At 49.1% G+C, this 10,845-nt stretch overlaps 6 protein-coding genes across 6 annotated transcripts; 2 read left to right on the top strand and 4 right to left on the bottom strand.

Annotated features, from left to right (window-relative positions):
• Positions 1-1,382: 1,382 nt before the first annotated feature.
• FOXG_04507 (uncharacterized protein) lies at positions 1,383-2,342 on the top strand (the record flags this gene model as incomplete). Its single annotated transcript, XM_018382543.1, has 1 exon — positions 1,383-2,342. One exon carries the CDS (start codon positions 1,383-1,385, stop codon positions 2,340-2,342), a length of 960 nt encoding a protein of 319 aa, XP_018239272.1.
• A 1,185-nt stretch (positions 2,343-3,527) lies between these two features.
• On the bottom strand, positions 3,528-3,854 carry FOXG_18844 (uncharacterized protein; the record flags this gene model as incomplete). Its single annotated transcript, XM_018398980.1, has 1 exon — positions 3,528-3,854. The coding sequence occupies one exon, from the start codon at positions 3,852-3,854 to the stop codon at positions 3,528-3,530; it is 327 nt and encodes a 108-aa protein (XP_018239273.1).
• A 598-nt stretch (positions 3,855-4,452) lies between these two features.
• Positions 4,453-4,641, bottom strand: FOXG_18845 (uncharacterized protein; the record flags this gene model as incomplete). The annotated part of the gene is made up of 1 exon (XM_018398981.1): positions 4,453-4,641. The coding sequence occupies one exon, from the start codon at positions 4,639-4,641 to the stop codon at positions 4,453-4,455; it is 189 nt and encodes a 62-aa protein (XP_018239274.1).
• An 8-nt stretch (positions 4,642-4,649) lies between these two features.
• FOXG_04508 (uncharacterized protein) lies at positions 4,650-6,143 on the bottom strand. Its single transcript, XM_018382544.1, has 3 exons — positions 5,417-6,143; positions 5,299-5,371; positions 4,650-5,253 (listed from the first exon to the last, which is right to left on the bottom strand). The coding sequence occupies exons 1-3, from the start codon at positions 6,118-6,120 to the stop codon at positions 5,011-5,013; spliced, it is 1,020 nt and encodes a 339-aa protein (XP_018239275.1). The 5' UTR covers positions 6,121-6,143; the 3' UTR covers positions 4,650-5,010.
• A 1,693-nt stretch (positions 6,144-7,836) lies between these two features.
• FOXG_18846 (uncharacterized protein) lies at positions 7,837-9,586 on the top strand. The gene has a single exon (XM_018398982.1). It carries the CDS (start codon positions 8,683-8,685, stop codon positions 9,340-9,342), a length of 660 nt encoding a protein of 219 aa, XP_018239276.1. The 5' UTR covers positions 7,837-8,682; the 3' UTR covers positions 9,343-9,586.
• Positions 9,587-9,597: 11 nt separating this feature from the next.
• FOXG_04509 (uncharacterized protein) lies at positions 9,598-10,572 on the bottom strand (the record flags this gene model as incomplete). The annotated part of the gene is made up of 1 exon (XM_018382545.1): positions 9,598-10,572. The coding sequence occupies one exon, from the start codon at positions 10,570-10,572 to the stop codon at positions 9,598-9,600; it is 975 nt and encodes a 324-aa protein (XP_018239277.1).
• Between the last annotated feature and the right edge of the window lie 273 nt (positions 10,573-10,845).

Below are 10,845 nucleotides of genomic sequence, written 5' to 3' on the forward strand. Positions count from 1 at the left end.
TCTTTCTTGCGTGCTGCTGTGTAAAGCGATCGGAGGAATACGACAGTAGGTTCACACCGATTGCTCTGCTTACTTCACTGGGTACGAGCCCCAAGTCAAACGAGGATTAGGGAAAAGATATCAATGCTTCCATGCTCTCCGTCCCTTGTAATGCTTCAAACCACTTGTTCATGCATTTGCACTTTGAAACAATGTTAGGTTGCTTGGGCGTAGCCATGCGGCAATACGTTGGCAGGGTTGGCGACAGGCTCGGTTCCATCGGCCCTCGAAGGGTATATATACCAACAGTTCAAAATGATCTCACGGGGTTAGTGGTCAGGTATGACACACGCTAGGGTGGTGCAGCAGTTTGCTGCCGTTCCCCAAGCGGGGGAGCTCTGCCCACGAAGCCGCTATCCCTTTTTGATATCTTCATGAGTTGTGGGATCGCAGGTTCAAATCCCCGTCACTCTGTTACATGCACCCTTCTTCTACTCATGATTTCAAGTCGTATGGGCATGGCCAAGTATCACTCCCGCGTAATTGTAAAGATTTCCCCGGACAATATACACAATGCATGCACGGTGAACGTAATGGTTTGGTAAAAGAAATATAGCTTCCTGATTCTTCTCTTCAGCTGTCCTTTCCTTCGCAAATCCTCCCCAAAGCCCTCCGCGTAACTCTTGTCGAGCTCTCATGACTCCACCATGGTCCGCTGGAAGTAACCCACAGGGCAGTCGGAATACTTGTTGGAAGAGTTTTGGACAGGGGAACTCCTGAAGCAAGTTGATCGATTCAGCCCTCCAAGTGATTAGTTGAGGCATCGTGTCGGAATCAGGCCCTCGGACGGATGTTTCAGGCCAGAGGGAAAAGACCTCATCGGTGCGCTTATTGTTGGATGATCCCTCTTCCTAGGTAATTCTGGCTGGTCTGTTTTGAAGTCTTTGCTCAGGTTGCTAATGAGGAAGGATTATTAAATCTTCTGACATTAAGTCAGGGCGCCAAAACTAACTGATCGAAAGACCTACTAAGATACAATTTGCTTACCTAAATACTTTCATCACTTAGGATAATGATCCTAGGTTTTATTGCCTCCCCTAAGGTAGGGAAGCCTGTTTGTTATGGTGGCCAGGGGGTGGGCCGGAATATCTACGGCTGAATTCCACTTCCGCTGCAGCTTGCCCACGGGTATCTGCCATTTGTTTGCTCAAGCTACGTCACAGGCCATCTCTGTACCACCAGACGCGTAGAGCTCGCTCTTTTTGGTTGCCTGGCGCGTTATCCAGAGCGGTTGTTACTTCTCGTCAATTTATCCCATCATATCTTTCTTCATTTTCAATCCCTTCTCAACATGATCTCAGCTTTCATCCTCACTTTCACCTTCACCCTCACTTTCGCCTATCATGGACCAGCTTATGGCACTTCTCATCGAACTCCCCCCGGAGGCACGTCTGCGCAAGGTCGGATATCCCTCTGAAGCCGACCTCACCGACGCCTCTGCCTACCCATCATGCCTTGTCCCCGAAGTTATCACGTACGCCTTTGGCACAGAAGCCCACTTCGCATTCCTCTTCAAGATCTGTATGCGCAAGTGTGATGAGAACCCGATCTGTCTGTTTTCTCCCGTTCGTGGTCTTCGCGCTGAAACACACCAGCCGATATGGGGCCACACTTTCTGTATTGAGCTTTGCCGCCTCATGTCGCACCCTGTTTTCGAAATGGAGGGTACCAACAACCTCACTCTGATTCTTCAGTATGCCGTCATCTGCCGCACCGATGATAGACGCCCTTGGAAGATGCCCCCCATCCCGGACGTGGATCCGCTCAAGCAACTTCGCGGCGTCATGGAGTTGTGCTCAGGACCTGTGTCAACTCCCATCTCCGGGATCTTCGCAAGTCATTGCACGAACGAAAGTCCTCCACGCTGCATCAAAGCTCGTGACTTCACCGCTGACGATCCCCTCTATCGGGAACAGCAGGACGGAATCAAGGCCTACCTGACAGATCCCAAACACTTGATCTTTGTGATGCTGCAGCTCGCCAAGGTCGTTCAAGATTCTCCGAAGACGGATGGTCCTTACATCACGAAAGAGCGTAGCTTCGAAGTGTACAGTGTGACCACACTTGATCTTCAGAACATCCGCAAGGCCCTTGACACTATGGAACTTCACTGCGGTGAGGGTAGTGAGGCGGGCTTGTTTGAATTTCCTACGGATATCATCTTCCCCCGCTATGTGGCTAAGACTGGGGTTGAGAACGATGCTCCTCGTGACTCGGAAGAACTGTCAGATCTGATCGTGGCAGGATCCATGAAGAGAGAACGGGAGATCTTTGACACCATTCTCGGTCGCAATCGACAGTGATCCTTGCATAGCTTGGATATGCGTGACGTTAGCGTCTGGCAAAGGACACTCTTTGTCCAATGGTATGTTCGTCCTTCGATGTGATTTGTCAGAGCCCCGCTAACACTCTCACTCAGAACATTCATGTAGTCTGCTCTGGTGACATAGCGTCGTTAGTAGCTACCTGCGCTCACTATAGTGGGCTCTTTGCCCTCGCAATTTGTCTGTTGCATATCTGGTGACAAAATCGAAACCTTACTGATCATACGATTGGGCGAGCAATACAATAGCTCGTGGTTGGTTTTGTGTTACGGCAGCCTACAACGGTTGGACATGGTCCAAGGGGACCTGATGGTCAACAGCTCATAGCTTGGAGTAAATGTAATGACAAATAATGGCTGGCATTTGCACACAGAACATCCCATGACTGTATCATTTGATTCTCGTAACAAACAGCCTAAACTTTTGACTGTAACATCATTATGTGAAGGCGTCCTATCAGTTTTGTTTGGACTGTGAAAGAAAATTGAATATTTAATGGTACACTCTTCCCAAAACACCACTCGCAAGTTCGCTCTTATGACCAAGGAACATCCTCTTGACCGGCCACAGTTTGACCACATCATTACTACTTCAGTATCGTATACTTCTTCAACACCTCATCGACAAAATCTGCGCCCACGAAAACACCTCGCAGATTCCGGGGGTTCTGAGACTGGTCACTTTCTGTCCCAATTGCCATAAATAGTAGTGGATGGGAATTTCTCTCAATGCAGTTGGCAATTCCCCGCTCCTCAAAGTGCCATGATCTACAGTAAAAGTCGGCGAGTTGGTCGAAGTCGGGTCCGTCATCCGACATTTCGGTTGCGTCCAGGGAGTGTTTGTAGCACAGGTCTGTACTGGGAAGTGCAGGTATCCCAGCCCAAGCCGAATTGTCGATTTCAAGCTAAACATTATTGATGTCGGCGGCTGTGAAAAGATACAGAGGTACACCCACGTGGAAACGGGTTCCGTAATCAGAGGTTGCGCGTTGCTTGACGATGATTTTGAGAGACTCCATGAGATCAGAAAGAGGAGATGAGTCCCAGAGAGTGTTCGCTATACGAGCATTTTGATAGAGCTCTCTGACCGAGTGGAGAGGCAATCCATCGCCCCCCTTCAACGCGTTTATTCGTCTTGTCGGTTTTCCAGGATACCACCATGTGTTCAGAACCGCATAGCCATGACCCACGGTCGTCGATCGTTTGTTCGTAGGATGACGGCATATTGAAGGATGGTAGCCAAATGATCCCTCCTACTTTTGAAGACAGGGTGCGTCAAGATCTGGGTGAGCTGACGGACTGGGGTTTGTGACCAAAGAGACGGAGCATCGTCGACCAAAGTCTGGTCTGAGGTTGGCGCATCGCAAGACAGACCGAAGAGAGGCAAGAACAGAGAAATCGGCGAACAGCGAAACATACGGGCACAGACCATGAACAGATTGAGTTGCCTGTCATCCATGTCCGAGTTTCCGTCATTGATGTCGCTCGCCATGGAATCGACAATGGCCTTCCAGCCAGAGGTGTCGTATTAAGAGTCTGGCTGGCTGGCGCTACATCAGGGCCGACGACGTGAGGCCACATTCCGTTGGTAGTTGATGGCTTATATCTATCGAGTCTGTCTCGCATGTGGGCCAGACGTTCAGTGTATCGTTCCTCCTTTGTTGAGACAAAGAGATGTGATGAGTATTTCCTGGCGCGCTTGGCAGGATGGTTATAGTGGCCACCCGAAGAGGGAGGGCTGTTGGAGTCTCTTTTGCGCTTGTCCGTGCTTGCTGATGTTGTAGCAAAGCTTGGAGAGTTGGGAGGAGAAGAACTGTCAAGCGAAGGAGGCTAAGCGGCTGGGTGACGGGGTGAAGTTCGGCAAGCAAGAGTTCGTTTGTGGTGAACAAGGTCTGGCGTTGTTCGTCAGTAGCATTCCCACAGTACAGAAGGTCTTGTTTACCTTGACGCTTGGTGAAATACTCGACCGCTCCGCGATCGCTCCTCGGTTGCGATTTGGGAAGCAAAGTCAGAGCTGGCACCCCCTTGTGTCACCCCAAGCTCCCAGTCAGTGGCCCGTGCAGGATCCCACATTTCCCCCAGTTCAAAAGTTAAGCCACCATACACACAACACGCTCAACATAGTCACCATCGTCTCCAGCTCTATCACAAACTCTGCTCTCAAGTATAGCGCCACCGACCGATGAGCAAGCGATGCTTGAGTCTGTCCTCTCATATGAGAAGCTCATGCAGATCAACTTTTGGCTGAGAATAACGACGTCGCTTGATGCGCGTCTCATATCTCTGGGTCAACGTGAAATGGGATGGGTATAAAATGAACCCTACTACAGGAAGGTTTAGTGGTTTTTTCAGAAGAGACAGTGGTGAGGCAGATTGATGTCATCAGCGACATGTCGGGTGAAGAAGTAGAAATGAGGCTGAAAAGACAAAGCTTGTATTTCACAATCGTTACAAATAATCGAATGTTTCATTTCCCAACACATGTCAACGACTCGCGTGTCTGTAATGACCCCCTTATTGCTACTTCGCGTTTCCTGTTCAAATGGGTTCTCTCATATACCATCGGTCCCTTCTCCTCCTCCTCCTCTTGATTCAGCACTAGAGCAGCATATTGCGCTTCGTCCTCGCCGCAAGACCCCACAGTCCAATTACTCCTGGTGCAGTGTCGTATTATCACCTTCCTTTGGCATCGGAACAAACAGCCAAGAAACACTCGTAGCAACCAGAAGCGCACAAAGAACAGGCTGAAGAATTGAGACTCCCGCACTGGCGGCGATGAGACCAGTGATGATTGGGAACAGACAGCCTCCGAGCTGCGCAAATACAAACAAAAATGCCAAAGCTGTTGATTGGATGCGAGGATTGAAAAGTTTCGAGCCGACAGAGATACCCTGGTCTGGTTAGCTGAGTCGCTTGAGGTTATGGAGTCAACCTACTGTGGCAAAGTATGGTCCCATGAAGAAGCCCAGCAGACTGATGGCGATGGAAGCGGCGATGATGTTCGGAACCCTGTAAGCGTTAGCTCGATCTCCAGCATCACGAAGGAAGACTCACAGCCAAAATAAAACTTGCAATCCGATGCTGAGGATCGTGAAAGCAAATATCATTGGGCGAACTCCAAACCGATGTGTAGGTTCCGCAAGAAACAGTCTCCCAAGTAGTGATCCTCCACTGAATCCAGCGGGCACGAAACCCATCTGATTGATGTCCCCGTTGCGAACCTCGACCAAATACTCGACAACCCACCCACTAGCTGTGAGAGTTGCGCCGAGGAAGAAGAAGAAGAAGAGACTAATGAGCCAGACATTCTTGTTCTTGAGAGTCTCCTTTATCAAGGAAAATGCATCGTCGTTTCTTGATGCAGGCGATTCATCGGCCTCGAGGGTACGTTCGGTTGGCGGTTGCTTTCTCTTCAGTCTCAGAGTGTCCCAAAACGCATAGACAACGAAAGCGACGTTCAAAACACCGATGCCAAGTGGGAATGTATAGAACAAGTACCATCTCGACGTACTTCCTGCAGAAGCAACACCAGTCGCGACGAATGGTCCAACAAGACAACCAGCCATGTACATCGCATGAATGAACGCCAGCCACCTATGAGAGCCCTTTACTCCAGAGACGTAAGTGTTTCCGTGCGTGTCTTGGTATGCTTGACCGAGACTCGCGAGCCAGAAGGTGATGGTGAAGAGAGGAAAAGGCGGCTTCCAAGACCGGAGCGCGTGAGCGATGACTTGCAGAACAGCACCCAGCGTAAGCATCAGGGTTCAAATCCACGACACTCCACGACACATTTGTGAATATGGCGTGGATATGGATGCTGACTAATAATTTCGATGTGGAATGGGTGGAAATGGATCCATTATGGAAATGGATCCATATTGTGGAATTCGTGGAATGGAAACCTACTTCGTCCAACAATGGTAATTAATGGGTCCCGCCCGCCCTCGGTGACGTCAATGTTTTTGTCATTGGTCCATTAAAATCCGCCGTTGCTTGACGCAAAGGCAACACACCCACCGACGTTCCTGTTTCTTGTTATGCTGGATATTCGTAGCCGAACCGATATACCTATAGACGCGCCTTGCCGTCTCTCTCCGTCAAGATCCAGCTTTTGTAGAGCTGAAAGAGCCGTTGATTGTCCTCTTCTGTTCGTTCTGGAACGGATGTGGTTGACTTGGTAGGATGGGGAGTGGCCATTTCGATTTGGGGTAGTAACGCGAGTAACAGTGAAGCCCCCAGAATGGACTCATTGTGTACGGAGGAAAATGGGGTGGCAAATCGATGTTGTGTTGTTGTGGGTGATAGAAAGTACTTAGGATATGCGGGATTTCACAAGGAAATCAAGGTATTTTCGAACCCCACCTAAAATATTCCACGATTTCCACATGTGGAACATGTGGAAGGGGCTTCGTGGCGTGGATATGGAAATGCTGAAGCCCACGTGGAATGGAATGGAATGGATATGGATCCACATTATGGATCCATATGTGGATTTCGTGGTATGGATTTGAACCCTGCCGGTAGGCATATCATATGCAGTCAGACCGTAATACTGAATACGCTGTCCATAGCGGTCTTTGAAGAATTCAAGGCATTTTATTCTGTGCATTTGACGCAGGTCGTTCATTGTGAAGATCTTAGCTGTGTATTGGTAGGATGATATGAAAGGTGAATCAGTAAATATCGCTTTTGATTAACATGCGGGGTTATAGAAGTAGATTCCACCGAATCTATTAATAGATCATTATTTCTTACTCTCTCTGGACCCGACCAGGGTGCATTTGTGTGTTGGTTCTGTCCCTTCTCTAAATACTGTTGTATCACGTGCTCAATCACGTGGCTGTACCTAAATATTGCAAGACAATTAATTACAGGGTGATTGAAATTAGAAGGGAAATGTTAAGATTGGAGGGTCCATTGAAAGTTTCTGCTTTATAAAGATGGGGTTTCAATTATACAATATACTTGATTACATTACGTATAGAGTGCCTGGGGATTGCTCAGATTCTTTATGGCGGATCACTCTGTATCCAGTGATCGATGCTCCCCGATTGAGGAAGTGGGCACACTGTATGTGACATGGATACGTCACTTACCAGGCCGTGAACTGAATGAATTGGACCTTTTTCACCTGTGTACATAGTTATGGGACCCTTCCAGAGATTAGTTGGCAAATCACCTTTCTCTATTCGCCTAGTAAGGTTAGGTTAAGCGCATGGCGTTCCAAGCCATCATTCCAGCGACATGGGCATTCATGGATGTAAGCCGCCACACAAAGCTCGCCAGACCTGACAGATTATAGGCTCTATAACTCTTACAGAGCCAGAATTCCAGGCTATATCACCATTCCTCAATTAGCTGCCACTCTTGTTCTTATTGATGCAGCTAGGGTTCTCTATGCTAGGTGTCATTTATTATAAGTGGTGGTCTTGGCAACCCATCAGCCCCAGCTCTCCATATTCGACCTTACACACTAAAGACTCTCTAGTAGTAACGAGCCTTATGGGGCTTACTTCCTGGGGCTGATGGGTTGCCAAGACCACCACTTATATCGTTAAATTATGGCATCGATATCTTTCAACTCGTGATGCCAAACGAATCAAACCCGGCGTAGGCTCCAGTACTTTCAAGCCACATCACAAAGTTTCACGTAATATGGAACCTCCCTCTCGTCGTGTCATGTGTTGTTGGTTGCTGGCCGAGCCTGGTAGGTTGATTAGAGAACTTGTCCCTCAAGAGCTCCTGTTTATAACGGCGTAACCTGACCCTTCTCTTGCAATTCAGTGTTTCCTTCCACATTGCAACTTTCGCGACGAAAGTTGTGTTCCATTCTGGCCTTCCTTGTTCCCCTGTCACCGCCTGTTCGGACTAAGCATGTATTGGCCAGCCCGCTGCGGCTCCTTCTCCCTTATTGGGACTGCCCTCCACGCTATTCATGAGATGAATATGGTTCATGGCGCCCAAATGGGACAGACTCGCGTTGCGCCAGCGACAGTAACGGAAGCTCCATTAGGAATAATTGACCCATTTAACATGCTCCTCGGATACGGCCCAGGATTGAAACCACGAGCGGAAACAGAAGACTCTGCATTGGCAATTACCATCGCACCCGATGAGACTTGCGGCTACGTCCGTGGAGCCAAAGATTCGCCAGTAACCTGTCCTAGCAGTCGTTTATGCTCTTGGGTTGTGTTTAGTGTTTATGGCCGTGGGTTAGTTGCTTGTGGACCACAGCTTCATAACACCTGCCTCGAGTCTTCAGAAGCAGTTAATTCAACGCGATGTAACGACGTCTGTCAGAGCAATCAATTCAATATCTTATGGTAAGACTTCGAATCTCCCAGTCTTCAGCGCTGATGCGACATCCCAATACCAATTCGGACCGGCCTTTCTGCCGCACATATCTCTACCCCAGTGGCGTCGTCGATGATGGATGTGTATCAACCACGGTTGAGGAGGTTGAGAGTGTTCATTTTACCCATAAAGGGCAGAAGAGTCCAAATCTTAGTACAGTGACTCTCACTGATGGGGCATCGGAAGGTTTGGGAGAATCAGTCACTGTAACGGTGCAAAAGAAGGTTACTGGAAGTCCAAGCGCTGTCACCCTCTACGTGATACCTCAGCCGACCAGCGATTCAACGACCTCCTCCGTTTCCCATGGCTCCCGTGACAAGCCTACCCCTGTTGGGGCTATTGTTGGAGGCGTCGTTGGGGGTGTAGCCGTTCTTGGGCTGATCGGCCTTGGTGCTTTCTGTTTACGTCGACGCCGGAGAAAGAACAAGCGCCAGGAACACATAGTACCTTCCGGTCAACTCAACATGGCCCACTCAGTGAACCAGAATCAATACCCGTATCATCCACAACAACACCGACCTGTGCCGCCTTACACCAACCCCAGCATGGTACCCTCTACGCCACTGGATGCACGTATGTCAATGATGACAGGGTCGTTCTCCTTCAGTGGACAAAATGCACATTAATGAGGGGGTCAATTATCTCCGTCAATGGTTCAAAGGGTCGTGAGCCTGAGCCAGTCTATGAGATGGACGGTGATTCACCAGGGAGAGAGTAATGGCGGGGCTTGAGGTCACATACTAGTTCCCAAAGACAGCAAGGCCTTGTAAATACTGCATACATATTTCCTAGAGCCAGTAAAGGCTATAGTCTTCATTATATGTTAGTAGCCTTCCTAGTAGGACAGACTCTCAATCCTATTCGCTGCCCAGAATTCGGAACTAATGTTGAGAGGCAAATGCATCAGCATACATATCCATATCAGCGACAAAGCCATTCAATCTCGTTGGTGCCCAGCCAAGTAACTGCTTGGCCCGATCAGACGAGCCTCGTAGACTAGTCCCCATTGCTTCCGCGAACAAATCATCCCCAGGGCCTACCAACTCACAGCGTCCCTTAAATTCCCAACGTGAAGCCAGAGCTGTGAAGATCTCCGACATGCTCTCTTGACTTGTCACAAGGTCGAATACAGGATAGACCGAAGTGCTGTTGATAAGTGCAAGCTTCTCTATAGCCTTCTGGAAACCAGTGGCGACATCGTTAACGTGGACAAGGCTGGGCCGAGAGTCAATGCTCAATGGAACCTGGACAGTGTCCAAAGATCCATCTCGGGAAGCCTGGAGGAGTGGAAGGATGAAGGTTGTCCAGATAGTACTCTCGCCACCGTAGATAAGCGCCGGACGTAGAACAGCCACATCGAGGACATCAGAAGCTGCAAGAACACCGTTCTCGTGGGCGACACGCCACGCGACAAGAGGCGCAGGTGGTGGTGTGGCATCAGGTCCAACGATATCGAGATCGTTGACTAGCTTATCACTCGCTCCATGGACCCAAGTTCCCGAACAGTAAATGAACCCGAGTCTCGGGGTATTCGTGAGGCTTGCAGACTTTGCTTTGTTCAAACGCTCTTGACCGACGGCTTTCACGTCGGCGAGGAACTTTGCGGACTCCTGATTAGCGCCAGAGACATCAACAACTGTGTCAATGTTGAAGTTGCGGATGGCATTGAGATAAGCGTCCGGCTTGTTGATGGGGTCGGTGCAGATGATGGGGGTGACTTCGGCAACGGCCAGAGACTTGGCTTTGGCTTCATTGCGCGCAATACCGTAGACTCTGTGTTGACCGCTGTTGACGAGAACGTTACAGATTCTGCTGCCAAGGTAGCCAGTGGCGCCGATAATAAGAACTTTAGGCATTGTGGATAGTGAAGATGTCGTTTCTTCGTAAGAGGGTGAAGTAGCTCAATCGCGTTCTTGCAGGTAACGGAAATAAAGTTTGTTGATAGCGATTATTGTGGTGGATTGCAATTCAATGGTTTTTGTACTGACTGTCCTTCCCTCTTATACTACAACAATACCACCGTCAAACGGAATTTATCATCGGACGTATCAATTGTATTATTCCCAAAAAGGTCTCTTTAGGGATAGTGCTGAGGTTTCAGCGCTTAAGGCACCGGAGATAGACGGACG

Source organism: Fusarium oxysporum, chromosome 4 (assembly GCF_000149955.1).
Source record: "Fusarium oxysporum f. sp. lycopersici 4287 chromosome 4, whole genome shotgun sequence".
In the NCBI taxonomy this organism is placed as follows: Eukaryota; Fungi; Ascomycota; class Sordariomycetes; order Hypocreales; family Nectriaceae; genus Fusarium; species Fusarium oxysporum.

Excerpts from the sequence above, each read along its gene's own strand:
- FOXG_04508 (XM_018382544.1), bottom strand. The coding sequence starts at position 6,120 with ATGCTTACGCTGGGTGCTGTTCTGCAAGTCATCGCTCACGCGCTCCGG. Across the intron at positions 5,372-5,416 it reads TTGCAAGTTTTATTTTGGCT|GGTTCCGAACATCATCGCCG; the intron begins GTGAGTCTTCCT and ends TAACGCTTACAG. Across the intron at positions 5,254-5,298 it reads TGGGACCATACTTTGCCACA|GGTATCTCTGTCGGCTCGAA; the intron begins GTAGGTTGACTC and ends TAACCAGACCAG.
- FOXG_18846 (XM_018398982.1), top strand. The coding sequence starts at position 8,683 with ATGGTAAGACTTCGAATCTCCCAGTCTTCAGCGCTGATGCGACATCCC.